The 23,419-nt window shown below is 39.1% G+C and overlaps 1 protein-coding gene across 10 annotated transcripts in view; it reads right to left on the bottom strand.

Moving 5' to 3' along the window:
* Positions 1–8,814: 8,814 nt before the first annotated feature.
* EMSY (EMSY transcriptional repressor, BRCA2 interacting) overlaps positions 8,815–23,419 on the bottom strand; it is a 97,341-nt gene continuing 82,736 nt past the window's right edge. For all 10 annotated transcript variants that reach the window (XM_081798870.1, XM_081798878.1, XM_081798871.1 and 7 more), the window contains one exon: positions 8,815–22,180. In XM_081798870.1, the coding sequence (XP_081654996.1) occupies positions 21,986–22,180 (195 nt within the window). In that variant the 3' untranslated portion in view covers positions 8,815–21,985. The remainder of the gene's footprint in view (positions 22,181–23,419) is intronic.

Below are 23,419 nucleotides of genomic sequence, written 5' to 3'. Positions count from 1 at the left end.
GCGCGCGTGCGCGTGCACGCACGCACACACACACACACACACGCCAAATAAACTACAAATCAGAACTTTTCTTGAACGCCTCAGAGATCTGAGGTCAGAGGACAATCAAGTAGTCAGACGCTTCTGGAGGGACAGGCCCCTCCAAGGAGAGATGGAACAGGGGACTGGCTCACCTGAGACAAAGCTAGACATTATACGGTCACCATGCAGGCAGATAAGCAGAAAAGAGCTCTAAGTTTCATAACTGCTAATGGCCGAGTGTTAGCTAGCATGACAGTATTGAGCCCCAGACTCAAGGAGGGTTTTGACATATTTGGAGGCCCTTTCCCATGGACCTCTACCAGGTACTTATAAGAAGTATTGGAGGAAGGCTGTGAGACTGTAGAGAGCCACCTATGGAGTGAAGATGTGCAAGAGGAATACTAGAGGAAAGTACTGTCCCCTGCCAAAACCCTTCTCACATATGGAACAAAGCCCTTAAGCTACTTCCACAGGGGTGGCAAATCTTGTTCCCAAGGGCCTGGGCAAAATCCATTGCTGATGAGAGAAGGATACAGGAAAAATCCTCCACACTAGTAGAATGCAGAAAACTGTCCCACATCCAAAGTCCTGAATTGATACCATTAGTCTATTACTGCTGGAACAAGGCAGGAAATGCTATCCAGTGCAAGACTCACCACAGATATAAGGCAGAGAGTGGCTTTCATGGGCAGAAGGGGCAAGAATGCTCAGAAAACCCCACTTCTGAGGCCCAGGCACACAGGGCCAGCCTAAGACGGAGGCAGGGGCACAACAAGGAAAACACCTCCCTGGGCCTACAACAAGCTTCCTGTAAGAGTGAGTAACAAGCAAATCAGCCTACTACTGGGGAAGGAGAAAAATGTAGAGTGAGTCCTTTTGTGGTGAAGAAGTGCATGGATGGCTGAAGTCTGAGGAGGAGGGTCACTGAGAAAACTCCCCAGCACCTTAATTCTAATCCTAAACATGAGGCAATTCTAAGGAAATTTGAAAGCTGTGATACACTGAAGATAACCAGTTATAACAAAAACCCAAACCCAGCTGAACTCCCTACCAGATCGACTCAATCCCACACACTAATAGTTTGACAGAATAGGAGGTATAAAGACTTTTATCTCAGTCTCTACTATTCTACAAATAATGTCTGACATTCAATAAAAAATAACAGATACATCCAAATAGCAAGAAACAAATGACTCATTGTCCAGAGACAAAGTAATCAGTAAAACCAGACTCAGAGATGATCCAGATGGTGGAACTATCCGAGGAGGACTTTAAAATAAGTAAAAGTAGTAAGCTATAGAATATAGTGGGAAAAGTAGACACTACACAAGAACAGATGGAGAAGGTTCAGCAAAGAGATGGAAATTATAAGATTGAGTCTAAAGAAAATTTTAGAAATAAAAATCACAGTACTAGGGACGAATTCCTTCAGTGGTTCATAATAGGCTGAAAATAGATGAGGAATGAACCAGCGAGGACAAGCCAATAGAAATTACCCAAACTAAAAACACAGAGGAAACAAAAGTGGCAAGAAACAAACAAAAACAGAGAATTTAAGAGCTGTGAGATAGAGACACCTGGGTGGCTCAGTCAGTTAAGCGTCTGCTTTTGGCTCAGGTCATGATCCCAGAGTCCTGGGATCGAGTCCCACATCAGGCTCTTTGCTCAACGGGGAGCCTGCTTCTCTCTCTGCCTGCTGTTCCCCCTGCTTGTGCTCTCTCTTTCTGACAAATAAATAAATAAAATCTTAAGGAAAAAAAAGAGCTGTGAGACAATATCAAACAGTTTAAAGAGGAGGGTAAAGATACGAACTACCTTGGATTTTGGTAAATTCATGATGCTTTTTTAACTTCTAAAGAAATCACTAGTAAGATAAAAACAGAATGCATATCTTTCAGACTAGTAGAGGGAAAATGGAATGGCACCAAATAATCCAAATGAAGGGGAGAAGGGGGAGAGAAGGAAATAAAATGAATGGAATAAATGGAAAGCACAAATAAATGATATAAATCTAACATCAGCACTCAAATTAAATATGAATAGAGTAAATGTTGTAGCTTAATTACAGAGGTTTTCTGTTCATCAAGAGGCATTATAAAGAGTGAAAAGCAAGCCATAAAGTAAGGACAACATGTGCAATATATTTCCCCAGAAAAGAATTTATATCCAGAATACAAAAAGAAATATTAAGAAAAAGATAAGAATCAAATAGAAAAATGGGCAAAAACTTGAATAGGTCCTTCATAAAGAGAAAAATGGCCAATAAATATATGAAAACAAATTCAAGCTTAATAATCATAAAAATTAAAATTAAAATATGTGATTACTCTCAATCTCATTTGTCATTAGGGAAATAAAAAGTTAAGACGAGATTCTACTACACACTTACTGGGAATCCAAAAACCTGACAATATCAAATGCTGACAAGGATGTGAAGCAACATGAACTCTCATTCATTGCTAGTGGGAATGCAAAATGGTATAGCTACTTAGACTCACCACAGAACCCAGAAATCACACTTAGACTCACCACAGAACCCAGAAATCACACTCCTGGGTATTTACTCAAGCAAATTGAAAACTTAAGTAAATACAAAATCCTGTACATGAATGTTTATAGCAGCTTTATTCATAATTGCCCCAACAGGAAACAACTAAGAGGTCCTTCAAAAGGTGAATGGATAAACAAAACTGCATGTAACAGTCAGGGTTCTCTAGAAAAACAGAACAAATAAGATATATATAGTTATAGTTATATTTACATGACTATAACAAAAATCAGAAGAGTGGTTTTCTCTTGAGAAGAGAGAAGGAATGTGACCAAGAAAGGTCACACAGACTTGTGGTGATATCCTATTTCTTAACTTGGGGAGTGGTTACACGAATATTTGATTTATAGTTATTCTTTAAACTGCATGTATATGTTTTATATACTCTTCTGCATGTGTTTCTAAACTTAAAAATTATTAAAGAGTATAGAAATATCTATTCCTACAGCACTAGCCTCTTCCCAGGCACTTTAGCCTGCTAACCTCCAGAAAGCAGTCCACCTGTCCCCCTCCAGCCACACCACTGCTAGGGGTAAGGTTGGTGTCATTTGGGACACCTGGGTGGCTCGGTCAGTTGAGCATCTGCCTTTGGCTCAGGTCATGATCCCGGGGTCCTGGGATCGAGTCCCATATCGGAGCCTGCTTCTCCCTCTGCTGCTGCTCCTCCTGTTTTGCTCACTCATTCTCTCTCTCTGACAAATGAATAAATAAAATCCTTTAAAAAAAAAGGGGGGGTGCCTGGGTGGCTCAGCTGTTGAGCATCTGCCTTCGGCTTGGGTCGTGGTCCCAGGGTCCTGGGATCGAGCCCCGCATGGGGCTCCCTGTTCAGAGGGAAGCCTGCTTCTCCCTCTCCCGCTCCCCCTGCTTGTGTTCCCTCTCTCGCTGTGTCTCCCTCTGTCAAATAGGTAAGTAAAATCTTAAAAAAAAAAAAAAAAAGGTTGGTGTCACTTAGGCATAACCTTCACCCACTCTTGCATCCCTTCATGCCTTGCTTCCTAGTGCCACTCTTTGCACCACCACTGCAGACTTCTGGCAGTTCTCTCTGGCCTGGATAGCTGATAGCTCTTATTCAGTCAACAAATATGTGCCAGCCATTATTCCATGAACAGTGGATACAGCAGGTAGTAAGACAAGAAACATTTTCCTCAATGAGTTTACACTACATTCTAGTACAGGAAGCACATATGTCAATAAACAAAAGGTGGTTTCAGGTACTAAGTTCAATGAACTAGGTAAAATAGGGTAATGTGAAATAGGAAGTAGGCTTTTCCCAGGATAATCTGGAAAGACCTCTCTGAGATGATACTTGAGACGAAACCTAACTGATGAAAAGGAAGCAGTTTTGTTTGAAGAGTTGGTAGCAAAGCCTTCTAGGCTAGCCCTCTAGCCTTCTAAGAGTTGGTAGAAAAGCCAGTAAGTGTAAAGGTCCTGAGACAGGAATCAGCTTGCCACGTCCAGAAGGACACTGTGGCTGAAACATGGTGAATGAAGAGAATGGAGGAAGATGAGGTTGGAGAGGTGGGCAAGGGTCAATCACACCAGGGATGGGATTGGGCTGTTAGGCTAAGTGCAATGAGAAGCCAGCAGCTGTTTGTTTGATACTTAACCCAAGAGGTATTTACAACATTTAGAACTACTTTTTAGTAGCAGCTGAATTGAGATATAACTCACAAACCACAAAATTCATCTAGGTGAAGTGTAAACTTGAATTATTTTCACAATTTAATATATATTCAGTTAGGCAATTACCTCCACAATCAATTTTACAACATTTGCATCACACCGAGAGAGGAGAGAGAGAGAGAGAAATACCCCCATACTCATTAGCAGTCACTCTTTCCCACTCCTATCCCCACGCCCTAGGCAACCACTAATCTACTTTCTATATGGATTTGCCTATTCTGGACATTTCATATAAATGAAATTATACATCTTTTGTGACTGGCTTCTTCCATTTAGCATGTTTTCGTTTTGTTTGGGGTTGGGTTTTTTGGCTTTCTTAGTGTTAAAGTTTATTTATTTATTTTGTTTGTTCTATTAATAAGAAAGGAATGTTGAAGACCCTGGGCATAATTGTTAATTTGTCTATTTCTCCTTGCAATTCTATCAGTTTTCTCTAATACAGTTAGAAATTCTGTTACTAGGTGGATATGCTTTTAGGATTATGTCCTCTTGATGAATTGAGCCCTTTCTCATTAGGAACTGGTGTTCTTTATCTCTGACAATATTCTTTGCTCTGAAATCTACTTTATCTATTAATATAATCAATCCAGCTTTTTTGGTATTCTTTCTTTCTTGGCATATATTTTTCAATCCATTTACTTTTAACCTATTTTACTTTTTTAAAAAAAAGATTTTATTTATTTGACAGAGAGAGACACAACACAGCGAGAGAGGGAACACAAGCAGGGGGAGTGGGAGAGGGAGAAGCAGGCTTCCCGCTGAGCAGGGAGCCCGATGTGGGGCTTGATCCCAGGACTCTGGGATCATGACTTGAGCCGAAGGCAGACGCTTAATGACTGAGCCACCCAGGCGCCCCTGACCTATTTTACTTTTAAAGCGTGTTTCTTGGAGGCAACATATAGTTAGGTCTTGATTTTATATTTAATCTAATGATCTATGCCTTTTAATTGGGGGTAGATCATTTACACTTAGTGTGATTATTTATCTGGTTAGGTTTAAATCTCTCATCTTGCTATGTGATCTATCTCCTCCTTGTTCCCATGTATACTCACCCAGCTTCACTTAATGACAGCATCCTACATAACCACAGTGTATTGTCAAAATCATCACCTTCATTTTTAAAACTTATTTTCAGCGGGTACAGAATTCTAGGTTGATAGTTATTTTCAGTACATTAAAGGTGCTGTTCCATTCTCTTGCTTAAATTGTTTCCTGAAAAGGAAAATGTTACCATCCTTATTTTTGTTCCTTTGTATTGTAATGTGTCTTTTCGCCTCTGGTGCTTTTAAGGTTTTCTCTTTATCACTGGTTTTGAGCAATTGACTGTGAGGTGTCTTGGTATACTCTGTCATGCTTCCTGTACTTGGAGTTTTTTGAGCTTCCTGCATATGTGGGTTTATAGTTTTTATCGAATTTGGGAAAATGCTGGCCATTATTTTCAGGTATTTTTTTTGTCTTCCCCTCCCTTTTATTTCTCCAGGATACTAAATTATTCATGTTAGACCATTTGAAGTCATCTCACAGTTAACTGATGCTTTGCTCATTTTTAAAATGTTTCTTCTTTCTCTGTTTCATTTTGGATTGTTTCTATTACTGCCATTAAGTACACTTTCTTCTGAAATGCCTAATCTGCTGTTAACCCCGTTCACTATATATATGTATATATATGATACATACATCAGATGTTGTAATTTTCACCTCTAGAAGTTTGACTTGGATTTTTTTATATCTTCTGTGTCTCCATTTAACATTGGAACACATATATGCAGTTATAACTTTTTTAATGTCCTTGTCTGCTGATTTTTACATCCGTGGTGGTCCTGGGTCTGTTTTGATTGCTTGATTTTTCTCATTGTAGGTTGTATTTTCCTGTTTCTTTGCATTTCTGATCATTTTTACTTGATGCTAGTAATAGTGAATATTACCTTGTGGAGTGCTGGGTATTTTTGTATTTCTGTAAATATTTCATGAACTTTGTCCTGAGATGCAGTTATATTTGTTGGAAATTGTTTGATCCTTGAGGGTATTTCTTTTAAGATGTGTGGGCAGGATTAGAGCAGCATTCAGTCCAGGGCTTCTTATTCCTCCCTATTGAGGTGAGACTTTTCTGCGTGCTCTACATGAAGCCTTGTGAAATATAAAGTTTTTCAGACTGGCTGGTCAATATTATTCCTGGCCCTGTGTGAGTGTCAGCTACTGTTTCCTCTAATCTGTCCAGGTGGTTCTTTCCCTACTCCTGAATTGTTTCTTCACATGCATATACTCATCAGTACTCTGGTGAATACTCAAGTCCCTCCGCAGATGTCAGGAGTTCTCTGTGAAGCTCTCCCTTTTCCAGTACTTTGTCCTGCACATTTGATCTACCTTAGTCTCTCTGGGCTCTTAGTTCAGTCTTCTCGACTCAGGGAGTCCATCAGGCTCTGCCTGGGTTCTCCTCCCTGTGCTGGGGCCTGGAAACTCTCTCTTGTGTTTGTTTCCCACCTCTCAAGAATCACTGTCCTTTGATGCTTGATGTTCAGTGTCCTGAAAACCATTGTTTCATATATTTTGATTGTTATTGTTTCAGGCAGAAGAGAAAAACCTAGTTTTTGTTACTCCATATTGACCAGAAATCAGAAGAATGTGGGAGAGAAACAGAAAGGGATGGTGCCAAAGAGAAAAGGGATAATTGCAGGAGAGAAATCCTTAAGAAGCAGGAGGGATGTAATCTAGGTCCCTGGTAGAGGGTGTGCGACCTTTTAAGGAACTGAAATACTTTCTCCATTATTACTACAGGAAAATCAGGTATGTGGATCCAGAGCTAAGTGGATCAGTAGGAAGAGTGGTTGAAAGGAGTGTCTTTAAAAAAAAAAAAAATTATTTGCGAGAGAGAGAGCAAGCAGGGGGAGTGGTAGAGAGAGAGGGAGAAGCAGGCAGCCCGCTGAGCAGGGAGCCCGACGTGGGGCTCAATCCCAGGACCCTGGGATCATGACCTGAGCTGAAGGCAGATGCTTAACCGACTGAGCCACCCAGGCACCCTGAAAGAAGTGTCTTAATTGGGGTTCCCCCAGAAGACCCTGAGATTAGGGTGTCCGTCAGTCACTTAGAAGCGGATCCCAGGAAACACTATCACAGGAGTGGAGAAGCAAGGTGGGGAGAGGAAGGCAGCTGATAAAGGCAACATTATGAAACAAGGTACCACTATAGGTAACCGGGGCTTAATGTGGGGAAAGTGCCTCAGAGTTATCCCAAATTAAAAGGAGACAGAGTTGGCTAGTTTTTACATCCCCTCCTATCAATCCTTAGCTGACTGAGGGGCATGAATTTCCCAGGACTTCAGTGCCTGCATGGCAGCCCCCACCCCCGTGGCCAGAGAAAGCCCTCAGGCAGAGAGGCCTATAGCTGGCAGAAGGAGTTGGCCAGTCTGTCCTGAAATGGCAAGGCTCAAAGGGGCAAAAAGTGGGGCACGGACAGCATCTCTGCACGTGCTACAGATGGTTACTGGGATTCCAGTATTTAGTGCACACAATACAAGACAAGGTCATCATGTGAAGATGGAGATTTGAGGGGAGAGGAAATGTGACTCTCAGTCTGGGTGCCCCACCTGAGACTGCATGGGTCCCATGTGCTACAGCTCTTGATCAGTCTTTTAATACTGGCCCACGTGTGCATGCACACACACCGTTTTCCCCACAGCATTCCCACAGTGCTCAGCCCACAAGGCTGGGTACGGCGCACAGCATAGATGTGGTGGATGCAGCAAGAAGTAGTGAAAAGAGCACTAAACATGGAGCCATGAGCCCTGGTTCTGCCAATTACTGAGCTGTGCAATGTCAGAAACTGCTTTCCCGGTTGGTAAAATGGTGCTAACTTACCTCTCAGGACTGCTGGGAGAATGTGAAGAGAAACAGGGAACATGAGACCACTCTATAAACCTTAGAGCACTGTGCACATGGAGGAATTGTTACCACCAGAGGCCACCTGGTACTTGTAAGATGCCTCAGGAAAAGAATTGCTAAAGATAAGCTTCCCAGTAAAACCCACTAAAGGTCACAAGAAAATCTCTGGGAGGTCAAATGAAGACTTGATACTGAAAGTGTGGTCTGTGGTCCAGCCGTACTGACATTGCCTGAAATCTTGTTTAAAATGCAGAATTCAGATTCCAGACTAGAACTGAATCCAAATCTACTGAATTAGAAACTGCATTTTATCAAGTTCCTCAGGGGGTTCAAATGCACACTAAGGCAGATTCACTGGTCCTATCATTGGGGTCAAGTTCTGCTTCTTTTCCCTCACTTACCCCTCTGATTTCTGGGGCAGATCAGCTGCCTCCACCTTAGATTTTGGACTCTAGTCTGAGTCTGCTCCAGGGAGAGACGGAGCCCAAGTTACCCCTCTTCTTACTCCTTTAGTGAGGCTCTGTATTCTTGTAGCTGAGATGGAAAATTTTAACTATGTTCATGATAATGATTCTGATGAAATAAAGAGTGGGTAGTAGAATCATGTTCAGAAAAGTATGATAATGCATTTCTGAAGTTTACCATCTAAAATGGTTAAAATTAACAACAACAACAACAACAATGTCCTGTTGCTTAATTTATTTGAACCGTGGCAATCCGGAAAAGTCGTCAGTACAAAATGACTCATTCCCTGAGGGTTCTGAATAAGATTCTAAAATCACCACCCATGGTTTTCCTGCACTTTGAAGTGACAGAACAAATGACAACAGAGATGGGCACTGTACTCTGGGTCCAGAGTGGCTGATACACAAACATTTCACAACAATAACATCCTCATCCCCAAACAACCTGCAATAGGGATGTTATTTCTGGATTTGCTTGTGCATTTTAGTTAATGAGCATTTGTGCACCTGTGGGCAGAGCCCCAGGGCCAGTCTGGGAGTTTTCTATACAGCCAATCAACAAACTTGTGCCTCCTCCACACTGGGTACTTTTTCCTAAGGCCACGAAGATGAATCCAACTCTCAGAGCAAAACTTCCGGGGAACAAACATTAGGAGCCATAAAGGAGATGTAGAGCAGCCATAAAGGAGATACAGATGAGGCGAAGGAGGGAGTCAGGGGAAGCATCCCCAGGTGACCTTGGAGACGCAGAGAGAAGGGATCTGGTCAATAATCAGAAGTCAGTGCATTGTGTGTGAGGAGGAGACAGCCTGTGCAAGGTACAGAGTGTGAAAGGACTGGACAGGGTTCTTCTTCCAGCAGGACAACAACCTAATGCTAAGGAAGAAAAACTCAAAATAAATAGCTCTTTAAATCATGTTAACAGCCTCCAGGTGACTGCTCTGAGTTCACTGCCATCTAGTCACCAGACACCCCATCTTAGAGTCCTCTGCCTAGTTCATTTTACTCCCTTGCCCATGGAAGAAGTCCACCCTTCTTCCAAGATCCTCAGCTCTGGGGTTGCCTTTTTGTTGAGGCCTCCACCCCAGCCCCAAACCTGACCTTTCCTCTTCTCGGCATGGATTGGGATGCCATGGACAGGTAGTAACACAGCAGGGAGGATGAATCAGATGGGAGTTGATCTACAACTCCTGACAACCTGAAGCTGAAGTGTTTGTAGGAAAACCAGTCAGGGATGTCTCAAGGCAGTGGGCTTTGGTTCAGGGAAGAGATAACAATTGTAGACAGGAATTTGGGACTCATTAGAAAACTGAGGCAGGTGTAGCTACCCACCTACCCACTTCTGTCCCTGCATATCTTCTTTCTCTTCTGTTATAATGGATGAACCCAGAACCTCCACAAATCTCATCTCCTACTATTCAAGAAGAGTACACCAGCAATTTGCCTCTCTTCTGCATTATAAACACTTTCTCCTCTCCACTGGATCAATCTCATCAGGAATCCCATTTTCTTAAATTAAAAAACAACAGACCTCTTGGCCCCATTTGCCTTTCCAGCAACTGCTCCGTATCGCTGCTCTTTACAGCAACTCACTGAATCATCTGTAGTCTGTCTCTAATTCCCTCTTCACAGCCTCCTCTAGCTTTTGTCCCCAACTCCACCAAAATTGCTCTTTCCAAGGTCACCTATGACTTCACATGGTTCACTCCATGAGTCCTCATCTTACTTGATTTAGCAGCTTTATCTGTTTCCAAGCTAAACATCTTATGTTTCTAAGACACTAGAATCTCAAGTTCTAGCTTTACCTCCCATCCTTCTGGCCACTCCTTCTCAGTCTTTTTTCTGGTTCTGCTTCATCTTCTTGACCCCTATGTACTGGAACACCCAGGGATCAGCCCTTGGAGCTCTTTCCTTTTCTACCTACCTACTTGACTTCTCCACTTGATGTCTAATAGGTGTCTTGAATTTAATTTATCCCCACCTGAGCATTTGGTATTCTCCTTCACAATTAGATCCTCCAGAGTCTTTCCTATCAGTAAATGGTTAGTCTCCTCTTCCAAGTTGCTCAGGACAAAACCATAGTGTTGACAGTGATGTCAGCAAAATGGCAGAGTAGAGAGCTCCAAGCTCCTATACTACCCACACAAACTGAAGCATAAGCAGAAACTACCAGAACCAGTTTTGTCAGAACTCTGGAAAATAGTCAAAGTTTTATATAGCAACACCAAATGCTGAATCAAGAAAAAGGCGACTTTGAAAGTGTAGGGTGGTTAATAAGGGCTGGGGAAGGTGGGAAGGGGAATTATTATATAATGGTTACAGAGTTTCAGTTTGGGATGATGAAAAAGTTCTGGAAACGAACAGTGGTGACGGTTGTACAACAATATGAATGTACACAATGCCACTGAACTGTATGCTTAAAAATGGTTAAAATGGTAAGTTTTATCTCATGTATATTTTACCACATAAAAAAAATGAGACAGAAACAAAACTATAGGAAAACTTTGTGGCATTTCTACTAGCCCTCACCCTACCCTCTCCCTGGCTCTGCAACGATCTTAAGGATGTCCATGTTGCCAGGGTGAGACCCTGGTCCCTGCTTTTGAAAGGAACACAGCACGCTTTATTTGCCAATTATTGTGTACATTTATTCTAACCTGCCTCAGGGCTATTTGAAGGACTGAAGCAAGGCAGTCATCTCTGTTTCACCTAACTCAGGACTCAGTCAGGTTGGAAATGCAGAATACATTGTTTGTAAACACTGTAAGGCTGACAAACAATCTGCAGACAGCTAAGGCAAAAGATATGGTTGAGACATGAAGCCTGGGAGGAAAAGACAACGACAGTTTGAGAAATTAGGGCATTCAAAAGCACTTTATATAAAAGAGGAATTTAGAAAGCCACATACATGCTTAGAAAAGAACTGAGAAGATCTCAAGCTTTCACCTCAGGCTGGTCCCTAGGCTCAGTGGAAGTCTGGGTAAGTGTTGAAGAAGGACCATAGCACAAGGCCAATCTGCAAAGACCAAGAAGTGTGAGTGTGTGTGTGTGTGTGTGTTTGCTTAGCTCCTGGGGTTCAAGGAAATCTCTGTCAAGACACTAGTTGAACATATGCTGAGGAACAGAGACTTCAGTGACCACACATGAGAAGAATACAGTCTCTGGAAAAAAAAAACAGAAGACATCAGTAGACAAATGAACCACCACAGCCTTTAACAATAAAAAAAAAAGAAAAGAAAACCCAGTAAATCCCGGGGGAAAGGGAAACTGATTTCTAGTTATCACACCATAATATTCAAATGTTCATTTTCAATAAAAAAAATCACAAAGTATACACATAAACAGAAAAATATGACCTATTCAAAGAAACAAAATTACTTGACTGACACAGTTCTCAAGAAAACCCAGACATTGGACTTACTACACAAAGACTTTAAAATAACTGTCTTATATGTGTTCAAAGAGTCAAAGGATAACATGAACGAAGAACTAAAGGAAATACAGAAAGTGATTTGAGAACAAAATGAGAATTATCAATAAAGAGAAATTATAAAAGGAATCAAATGGAAATTCTGGACATTAAATGTACAATTATTGAAATGAAAACTCCATGGAAAACAGTATAGAGGTTCCTCAAAAAAATTATGAACTACCATGTGATCCAAAAATACCAATTCTGGATATATATTCACAGGAAATGAAATCAGTATCTCGAAGAGCTACCTGCACTCCCATGTTCACTGCAGCATTATTCACAATGGCCAAGATACAGAAACAACCTAAGTGTCCATCAGTGGATGAATGGCTAAAGTAAATATGGTATGTGTGTGTGTATATATGTGTGTGTGTGTGTATATATATATGTGTGTGTGTGTGTATAGATATAGATATAATGGAATATTATTCAGCCTTAAAAAAGAAGAAAATCCTATCATTTGCAACAACATGGATGAACATGGAGGACATTACACTAAGTGAAATAAGTTAGACACAGAAGATAAATACTGCATGCTCTCACTTATATGTGAAATCTTAAAAAGTGAAACTCACAGAAGAGTGTAGATTGGTAGCTGCCAGGGGCTGGAGAAATGGGGAGATGTTGGTAAATTTAAAAAAAAACTTTACTAGAGGGGTTCAGTAGAAAACTTGAGCATGCTCCCTGCTCTGTGGGAAGCCTACTTCTCCCTCTCCCACTCCCCCTGCTTGTGTTCCCTCTCTCGCTGTGTCTCTCTCTGTCAAATGAATAAAAAAAAATCTTAAAAAAAAAAAAAGAAAGAAAAAAGAAAATTTGAGCATGCAGAAGACAGAATGAGTAAACTTGAAGATAGAACAACTGAAATTATCCTGTTACAGAATTATCCAGGAACAGAAAGGAAAAAAAGGGAAGAAAAATTAAAAGAACCTATGGGACCTGTGGGACACTATCAAAAGGCTCAATATATGCATTATGGGAGTACCAGGAGGAAAAGTGAGAAAGGGGCAGAAAGAATATCTGAAGAAACAACTGAAAATTTACCAAGTTTGATAAAAGACATGAATCTACACATTCAAGAAGTTCAATGAACTCCAAGTAGGATAAACTTACAGAGCTACACTAAGACATATTATAGTCAAACTGTCAAAGACAAAAAGAAAATCTAGAAAGAAACAAGAGGGCATCAACTTGTCAGGTACAAGTTCTCCTCAATAAGGTAAACAGCCTATTTCTCACCAGAAACCATGAAGCCTCGGAAGGCAGTGAGATGACAAAGTGCCGAAAGGAAAAAAACTGCCAATCAAGAATTCAATATCCAGCAAAACTGTCATTCAAAAAATGAGGGAAAAATTAAGACATTCCCAGATGAACAAAAGCTCAAGGAGTTCATTACCACTAGATCTTCCCATAAAGAAATACTAAAAGGAGTCCTTCAGGGGTGCCTGGGTGGCTCAGTTGGTTGAGTGTCTGACTTTTGATCTCAGCTCAGGTCTTGATCTCAGGGTCCTGAGTTCAAGTCCCATGTTTAATAAATAAAATGAGTCCTTCAGATTTAAACAAAAGGCCACTCGACAGTAAGTTGAAGCCATATGAAATAAAAAAGAAATAAAGACCTCCAGTAAAGGTACCTACATGGGAAAATATAAGAGCCAATATTATTGCATTTTTATTTTGTAACTCCACTTTTTATTTCCTACATAACTGAAAAGACAAATGCATAAAAGTAATTATAAATCTGTTACTGGACACACAATGTATAAAGATGTAATTTGTGATGACAACAACGTAAAGGGGCGATGTGGCTATATAGGGGCAAAGTTTTGTATGCTATTGAAGTTAAATTAGTATCAATTCAAACTAGGCATAAATTTAAGATGTTAAATGTAATCCCCATCGTAACCACAAAGGAAATATCTAAATATCTAAAAAATGTACACAAAGGAAACGAGAAGGAAATAAAAACAGATCAATAAAAAAAAATCAATTAAACACAAAAGAAGGCCATAATAGAGGAAATGAGGAATTTTAAAAAGTATTAGACATGGCAAACAAATATCAAATGGTATAAGTAAATCCTTCCTTACTACTAATTACATTAAAAGTAAATGGATTAAACTCTCCAATCAAAAGCTGAGACTGGCAGGTTAGATTAAAAAATGATCCAATATGCTGTCCATAAGAGACTCGTTTTAGATGCAAAGACGTAAATAGGTTGTAAATTAAAGGACAGAAAAATATATTTCATGCAAATGGTAACCAAAAGAGAGCTGAGGTGACTATACTAATATCAGACAGAACAGACTTTAAGTCAAAAAGTGTTACAAGACATAAAGAAGGACTATATACTGATAAAGGGGTTGATTCATCAAGAAATAACAATTACAAATATACATGTACCAAACAGAGCTCCAAAATATATGAGCCAAATATTAATAGAACTGAAGGAAAAAATAGCTCACAATAACGGAGACTTCTGGAGACTTCAGTATACCACTTTCAATCATAGATAGAACATCCATAATGGAATGAAGATAGAAATCAGTAACAGGAAGAAAACTGGACATTTTACAAATATGTGGAAATTAAACAACAAACTCTTAAACAACCAGTGATTGAAGAAATCCTAAGAGAAACTAGAAAATACCTTGAGATGAGTGAAAACAACAACAACAAAACATACCAAAATTTACAGAATGCAGCAAAAGCAGTGCTCAGAGAGAAATTTACAGCTGTAAATACCTACATCAAAAAAGGAAAGATCTCAAATCAATAACTTAACTTTACACCTTGAGGAACTAGAAAAAGGGGGAAAAACAAAACAAAACAAAAAACTAAGCCCAAAGCTAGCAAAAGGAAGAAAATAATAAAAGAATAGAATGGAGATAAATGAAATAGAGAATAGAAAAACAATAGAGAGAATCAATAAAACCAAAAGTCAGTTCTTGGGAAAGATCATCAAACTGACAACCCCTTAGGTACTGACAAAGAAAAAAGAGAGAAGACACAAATAACTAAAATTAGAAATGAAAATGGGGGACATTATTGCTGTCCTTGCAGAAATAAGAGGATTATAAGAATATTATGAACAATTGTACACCAACAAATGAGTACCTAAATGAAATGGACAAATTCCTGAAAACACACAAATTACCTAAACTGACTTAAGAAGAAATAGAAAATCTCAACAGATCTATATAACAAGAGATTGAATCAATAATCAAAAACTTCTCAACAAAGAAAAGTCAAGGACTGGATGGCTTCACTGGTGAATTCTACCAAACATTTAAAGAATTAAACCTAATCCTTCTCAATCTTTTTCAAAAAATTAGAGGGAACACTTCTTAACTCATTTTATGAGGCATTGCCCTAATACCAAAGGCAGCTAAAGACATCATAAGAAAATTACAGACCAATATTCCTCATGAACATAGATACAAGAATCCTTAACAAAATACTAGCACATTGAATGCAATAGCACATTAAAAGGATTATATATATAACCAAGTAGGATTTATAAAAGGAATGTAAGAGTGGTTCAACATAAGAAAGTCAATCAATTTACAGTTATAGAACAAAGGGAAAAACCCACACAATCACCTCAATTGATGCATAAAAAGCATTTCACAAAATCCAACACCCTTTCATAATAAAAAGACTCAGAAAAGTAGGAATAGCTTCCAGTTCTCTCTCTGACCTTATATCCTACTACTCCCTCTCTCCCCATTCACTCTGACCCTATTTTTTTTTTTTTTTTTTTTTACTGTTCTTTGAATATGTCAGGCACAGATCTGTATGCTATTCTTCTTGCTGTCCCCTCCATGTTGAACACTCTTTCTGCAGACATCAGCCTGGCTGACTCCCTCACTTCCTGCAGGTTTTTTCCAATTCACCTTTTCAGTGAGAACTTCCCTGTCTATTCCATCTGAGATTTAACACGCACAGATCCTAGAATTTCATATTCTCCTTCCCCACTTTTCTTGTTCTAATTATCATTATACCATTTATTTTTAATTTATATTTATAGTCCATTTAGAATGTAAGCTACATAGCACAGGTTGATTTATTTTTCCACTATTTTGTTCACTGCTATATCCCTAGTGGCTAGAACAGTGCCTGGATCATAATAACTGCTCAATATTTATTCAATGATTTAACTAATTAATCCATATATGGTAGAGGCCAAAGTGATAGCATAGATGATAGACCCTGGTGAACTCTACCATGCAAGGAAATAGCAGTTGATCCTGTGGAGAACCAAAAAGGATGCTACTGACTTGAATATGAGAGTGAATCCTAATCAAGATTATCAATGATCTCACTAAACTCTAACAAACTTGAATACGTTGATATTCAAGGGCATAAGAGAAAAAAAATCCAGAAAGCTCAGCATCTCTTACTTTAGGCTGAAAGAATTTAGAATGACTCCTTAGAATACTGCATTTTAAGGACTCTCCCAGAGGCACACTGTGAGAAATTGCAAATAATTCACAGTAGATAACCAATGGTAAGTGCTAAGTAAACATGTATTTCTCCCCAAATGCTAGAGGAACCCAGCAGGGGGGTGGGTAAGTTCCCCTTGAACACATCCAGGCAGTCTTGGTGAAGGATGTGGTTTTCAAGCTGGGCTTTGAGGAATGAGTGAGCCTTTCAAATATAGAGCAAAAACTGTATGTGTGATGGGTAGACAGGGAGTAGGTCGGGGTAATGAAATAGGTTATGAATCTAGAGACACAGATTGAAGCTTTGGCTAAGCCCTTGAATGCCACAGACTCATACTACAGTACTGGGGAACCAGCAAAGATGTTTGAGAAAAGGACATAAGGAGATGAGACTGGCATCAAAAAATGAAAGGTCAAATATATTTTTCTAATGAACCAACATTAACTCCAAATATTTTGTACATGTATTAACTCATTTTGCCAGGTTTAATGGCTTAAAACTTTGCAGTGACTTCTTGTTGTTCTAAGAATAAAACCTCAAACCTTTATCATAACCTGCAAGATCCACATAGAGGTCTGTCTCTACCTTCTGCTCCCACGCTTGCTGCCTTCACTCACTGTGTTGCTGCCACACTGGCCTACTCAAAGTTCCCTTCTCCCCAAGCCCCTCCTATCACAGGGCTTTCATAGCTGCTATCCTTCTGCCTAGACAGCTGTCCCCTAACCTTTTTACCTAGTTAAATCCTCTTCCTTCAGATCACTTTATAATTCCTTTCTGAGCAAAACTCCCCAACCTCAGTATTTATATACTTATTTTTCCATCATAGCACTTAGCAATGAATATATTTAGTTGCTATCTTTGACTCATATATCTCCTTTACTAAGCTGAAGTTCCATGAGGCTAGAGGCTTCTCTCCCTGGCTATTGTATCTCCAGTGTCTGCACATAGAAAGTGCCCAGTAACTATCTGCTGGAAGGAAAAGAAAAAGGACATTTAAAAGTGGGAATTAGATAACATAGTATAAACCATTCCATCTTGTGCTATCCAAAGCCTCTTAGAGCTTGGCCAAGCTCACATGGTTTGTGAGGATTCAAACCTCGGCTTGCTTTTTTCCTTAAGTAAGCGCCATGTTTTCAGTTACAGTCCGTGTGAGCAAGGAAGAGGTAAGAAAGCAGAGCAAGACTTCTCACAAGTACAAATCTGATCATATGGTGTTTCAATTCTTTTTTCAATATATAGGTCATCAAGCCTCACTTACTTAGGCTTATAAATCTGTAAGCAGAGGCAGCAGACTGTTTTCTCACTCTTTTCTTGGAAAGGCCTTGCTTATATGGTGCTTTTTCACTCTACTTCCTCTTACCTGGGATTCGTGACACATAATTGAACTCAAAAAACAAACTTGTGTGTGAGCACCCCTGTGTAAAGGCACCTAAGAGTGACAAAGAGATTACGTTATAGGCCAACATCAAGTTCCCCTGTCTTTCCAAAAGCCAATCCTGTGTTTGGTGGCACACACACACTCCTATATAGAAAGTAGCAACTCGGGGATCAGCAGGATGCCTATTAGCATATAATTTGTGCATTTTGGTACTTCATTTGTCTCTGAGCCCTCATTTTCTATTTATAAAGTGGGAGTGGTATAAATACTAGACTTAAAAAATAGAGCACCTAGCTCTGCGCCTGGCATTTTTACATGCACTATTTCATCCAGTCTTCACAATAATCCCAAGGGGGTCAGAAACACTCAACTTTGTATTAGGGGGACTGGGACTTGCTCAAGCTCATATGATCCGTTAACACAGGAACCTGGGACTCAAATCCAGACCACTTGGCCACTATTTCCTTTGTACTATGTCTCTTATCCTAGCAGGTCATTGAGAGAACCTCACAAAGAAATGTATTTAAAAGTGTTTTCAATTATAAAGCTCTATGCAGTTTTAAGAATGTTAAGCGATTTGTTACATTAGAGAGGAAGAAGTAAAACGTGATTAAGGTTTTAAGGGTGATGAATTAATTACCAGAGAACAGGTTACTTTTCTTTTAAGAGTGGTATTATTGCCTGTACTTCAAAAGTTCTCAATTTAAATAAAAAAATAGAAAATCATTTAATTTAAAAATGGGCAAAGGACATTTCTCCAAAGATCTGTGAATGGCCAATAAGCAGAGGAAAAGATTCTTATCATTAGCCATCAGGGAAATGTCAATCAGAACCACAATGAGGTACCACTTCACACACTAAGATGAATATAATTTAAAAAAAATAATAAAAACAAAAAATGAATAATAGCAAGCATTGGTGAGGATGTAGAAAAAGTGGAACTGTCCTATACTGCTGTAAAATGTGCAGTCACTGTAGAAAAGATTTTGGTAGTTTCTCAAATCATTAACCATAGTTACTGTAGGACCCAGCAATTACACTCCTAGATATATACCAAAGAGAACTGAAAACATATGTAAAAACTGTACACAACTGTTCACAGCAGGATTATTCAGAATAGCCAAAAAGTAGAAACAACCCCAATGTCCATCAACCAATGAATGGATAAATAAAATGTGGTACATCCATGCAATGGAATATTACTGAGTCATAAAAAGGACCGAAGGACTAAAACATGCTACAACCTTGAAAATACTATGCCAAATGAAAGAAGCCAGTCACAGAAGACCACATATTATATGATTCCATTTATATGAAATGTCCAGAATAGGCAAATCCATAGAGACAGAAAGTAGTTTAGTGGTTGCCTAGGGCTGGGTGATGGGGTGTTTCAGGGGTAACAGCTAAGGGGTACAGGGTTTCTTTTTAGGGTTATGCAAATGTTCTAAAACTGGCTGTAGTGATGGCTGCCCAACTCTGTAAATATAGTGAAAATCACTGAACTGTACACTTTAAATGGGTGAATCGTATGGCATGTGAATTAATTTCAATAAAACATTTTTTTTTTAAGTTCTCTAAGTTCAGCATAAACTGCATTCTGCAATGCAAAGCATTTATCAAAGTTTAAACCAAATGGATTTTTCTTATCACTGCCTGTAACAGTTGCTGGGACTCTAAAAATTCTGTAGTATTTGCAGCATAATCTCTGAATATCTTTTACAAGGACTGACTTAAAATTACATTTAATTTATGGACTTAAACATATGAAATACAAATAGATCTAATGCTAAGACTTTCAGTAAAAGGATACCTGGAGATCCATATACGGCATCACCATCCATCCACTTAATCAAGAAACCTAAGAGTCACTTGTGTTTCCTCCTTCCTTCGGCCCTGGCATCCATTCCATCAGCAGGAAGCTCTGTTTGTAAACTCCGTAAGGGTAGGATTTTCTGTTTATTTACTGTGGAATCCCTGGTGCTTAGAACAGTACCTGACACGTAGAAGATGTTTTAAATAATATTTGTTGAATAAAGAAAAGAATTCATGCTCTCCTTGAAAGTAATACCTTTGAAAGAAAAAAAAATGTTAAATCCCTCACTTGATAGTTTGTTAATATATACACACTAATTTTTAAAATTGTAGCTTGTGGAAGTTTCATCTGCCATTCCAGTTGCTGGAAACATATTAAGGCTAAATTCTCAAAGGGACACAGGTCTGCTATGCTGCCAGAATATGTAGAAGTAGAACGTAATAACTTTATTCAAGTTTGCTCTTGTTACCTGACCCATGAATATTTAAAAGATATTTTATTTTATAAAAACTTACATCTGTAAGTAATGGACTGACCATAACAGAGGGCTTAACCTTGAATACATGGTTAGGCTTAGGAGTCCACAAACCCCTAAGACTGTATGTAAAATCTAACATGTCAATTGGTATGCATGTCTTTTTGGGGAGAGTTCATAGTGTGATCAGATTTTCAAAGAAGCCTATGACTGGAGAGGTTAAAAAGTTACTTAACTAGAAACAATCACAAAGTCTTTAAACATGAATTTGTACAATAAAATTAAATCCAACAGCCCCATCTATGGGTAAGTCGTTACCACTCAGGAGAAATGATGGCAACTACCAGAGGTCAGTGCATCTTATAAATGCTTGTGTTTAAATCTTCAGTGTCACTCTCGTGGGAATTTATTAACTATAGTATCACAGTATTTTTTCTAGATATAGATGCAAAAATTAGGAGACTGTTGATGAAATCTACTTACAGTACTTCAGCACCAAAAAATTGGGCAGTTATGCTGATATATGTATGTACAGTTCAACATTTGTCAGTCTTACAATGCTTATTTATAGTGAAATCTATATAAAACCGTTAAAAACTTTTCTATTTACATTTTTTTTAAAAATGAAAAGAATTGCTTCCTTTGCCACAACTTGTCAAAACTGACCGTTAACCCTCCCACCCTCTTACCCCTCACTCTACTTGTGACAGACAGTGATCACAAGACCCAAACATATTGCTTAAACAAACTGTGTCCTAAAAAGGCAGAATGCTTAAAAACATTACATTTAGAACTGTAAATGAATTTTTATACATTTCAAAGGGGGTTAAACAAAAGTATGTAAAAGTTATCTTCAAAGTTTCAGTCCAACATGAATGTGCAATTTCAATGTTAAGATAGCATCATATGAATAATTTTTCCTGAATATAGCTGAACATTTCCTTTGGGCCAGAAAATGTTTCTTTTCCTCTCCTTCACAATGAAACATTTTCTCTTAAGTTTTCTTAAAGGAGCGGGGAGGGGTGGGAGATGGAAAGGGCAGGCAATCCTGGTTTACAGAAAATCTGTCAGAAAGAATATGGCCTGCTTTGAAATGTTTACATTTAAATAAATAGAAGGCAAGTGTGCTGCCTAGAGCACAAAGGAACAACAACACAATAAATTAGCATACAATTGGTGAGAATGTACAAGCCACCCAAAAAGCACTTCCCACTGGTTAGGGATCTGATTTCCACCATCTAACAAGGATTCTTTAATGCCAGTATTTTTCTAGTTATTTCATAAACTATAAACTGAGCAAATGTAGAATGTTAACCAATTCAACACTTCCAGGGATTTTCAAAAACATACAAGGTTTTTAAAAAAACTGTTCCTGACACACCGTTTCAAAATACAAACTATTAACATTCTCCTTTTCTGATGGTGTTTTGCTCAGTAGAAACCAGTTGAGGAACATTCACAGGAAAAGTCTCTTTCCACTGCATGGCATACTTTTCCATCAGCCGTGGTCCAACAGAGAAAGAATATCAGGTCTTCTGTCACTGCAGATGTGCATCTTTTTTTTTTTTCTTTCTTTCTTTTTTTTTTTTTCTTTTTTTCCTTTTTTTTTTAAAAAAAAGTACAGTCCCCTGTGAGTTTTATCTTGTTTTAAAATGCTGCTCCTGCAGCAGTTCTTGTTGAAACACTGCGATTTTGGGGTCCACAGCCTAAGCATGGGCAAAGTGCTCTCTTTAGACATCAAAAATCAAGGGCTTCCCTGGACACTTGGTAACCAAGTCGGTTTTAAAGTGCACTCCTGTTTCCAAAACACTTAGGACCGTTCAGCAGAACTCTGAGAGGGGCTGGGCTCGGTTCCATCCTCTGTGCTACTGTCTATGTCTTGCTCCATTGCCGTCTCATCATCATCCAACTGCTGGCTAGTGAAGTTGTTTAGCTCAAGAAGCCCACTGGGCTCTACAACCACGTTGGAGCTGGAGTGACAAGGAATAGCGTACTGGGGAATGGCCTGGAAGAGAAGACACAGGAGAGAGGCTTTATGGTAAGAAAAAGAAACAGGAGGATTTCTCCAACACTAAGGAAGGAAACAAGGAAACTGACATTTATTGGACAACTACTACACGCCAGGCACTGTGCTAGGTGCTTTCACACATGATATTCTACTAAATCCCCATAATAACACTATAAGAAAAATGTTACTCCCATTTTGCAAATGAGGAAACCAAGAGGGTAAGTGACTTAATCAAGGTCACACAGTTGGTCAAAGTTAAAGTGCCAGGATTCAAGCTCAAGTCTTCTAACAACTTAAAGTGATCTTTCCACTTCCTGATGGCACCTCTTCTAGTAAAGGAGGCTGAAGTCTGTGCCTAATTCAAGAGAGAGACTTTAAAGGACATTTTCATTTGATCATTAAGCAAATTTTAAATGTAAATGTAGTCAGATTTCACTCATTATTATCTGCAAGATATAGGATTAATTTGCTGACACCACAATATATTTTAAACCCTTCAGTAACCTTCAGTAACCCTTTGGTAATTCAAAGGGGAAGTTATTTATTTGGGTCACATACTAATACTCTTTCTAAAGAGGACAAAACCGTCTTTTAAACAATAAAAATACCAGTAGACAAATACATATTATGGCCATATTGCCTTGTCAGGTTCTTCTTTCTCATCTTTATCAGATACCTTTTTAAAAGGTCTATCAGTTCACATTATACCCCTGCTTAAAGTTCTACAACTGTTTCCTATCATAATTGCTATAAAATCAAACTTCTTATCACGGTTCCAGGCTCATGCCAAACACACTCGTACTAGTTCTTCCCCTCTTCCTAGAATACTTTTTCTCCAAATCTCTCCATGGCTGGTTCCATCCTGTCATCTGCATCTTAGCTCAAATGCTTAGAGTAAAACGTTTTGAGAAGTCTTCCTTCCATGACCATGAAACCAGATCACTGGGTAGGTCCCAACCCCACCACTATTACATTGTTACTTTTTCTTCGTTTGTTAAATTTTTTTCTCACCCTTAGAATGGAAGCTCCCGGAGAGTACAGATCTTGACTATCTTTTTTCATTGCCAGATGCCCAGAGTTCTGAAGAGGGCCTGTCACACACTGGATGTGCAATAAACACTTGCCAAATGAATTGACCTATCTTTAACATTAAAAGTCCCAGGGCAAAATTGAGTATCAGGAAATACACCTGACCAAAAGAATCTTCTACTGCTGGCGGGGGGGGGGGGGGGGGGG

This window comes from Leptonychotes weddellii, chromosome 11, assembly GCF_054177405.1.
Source record: "Leptonychotes weddellii isolate Sample4059 chromosome 11, ASM5417740v2, whole genome shotgun sequence".
NCBI lineage: Eukaryota > Metazoa > Chordata > Mammalia > Carnivora > Phocidae > Leptonychotes > Leptonychotes weddellii.
The sequence above is the reverse complement of the archived record's forward strand: the minus strand, read 5'-3'. Positions and strand labels throughout refer to the sequence as shown.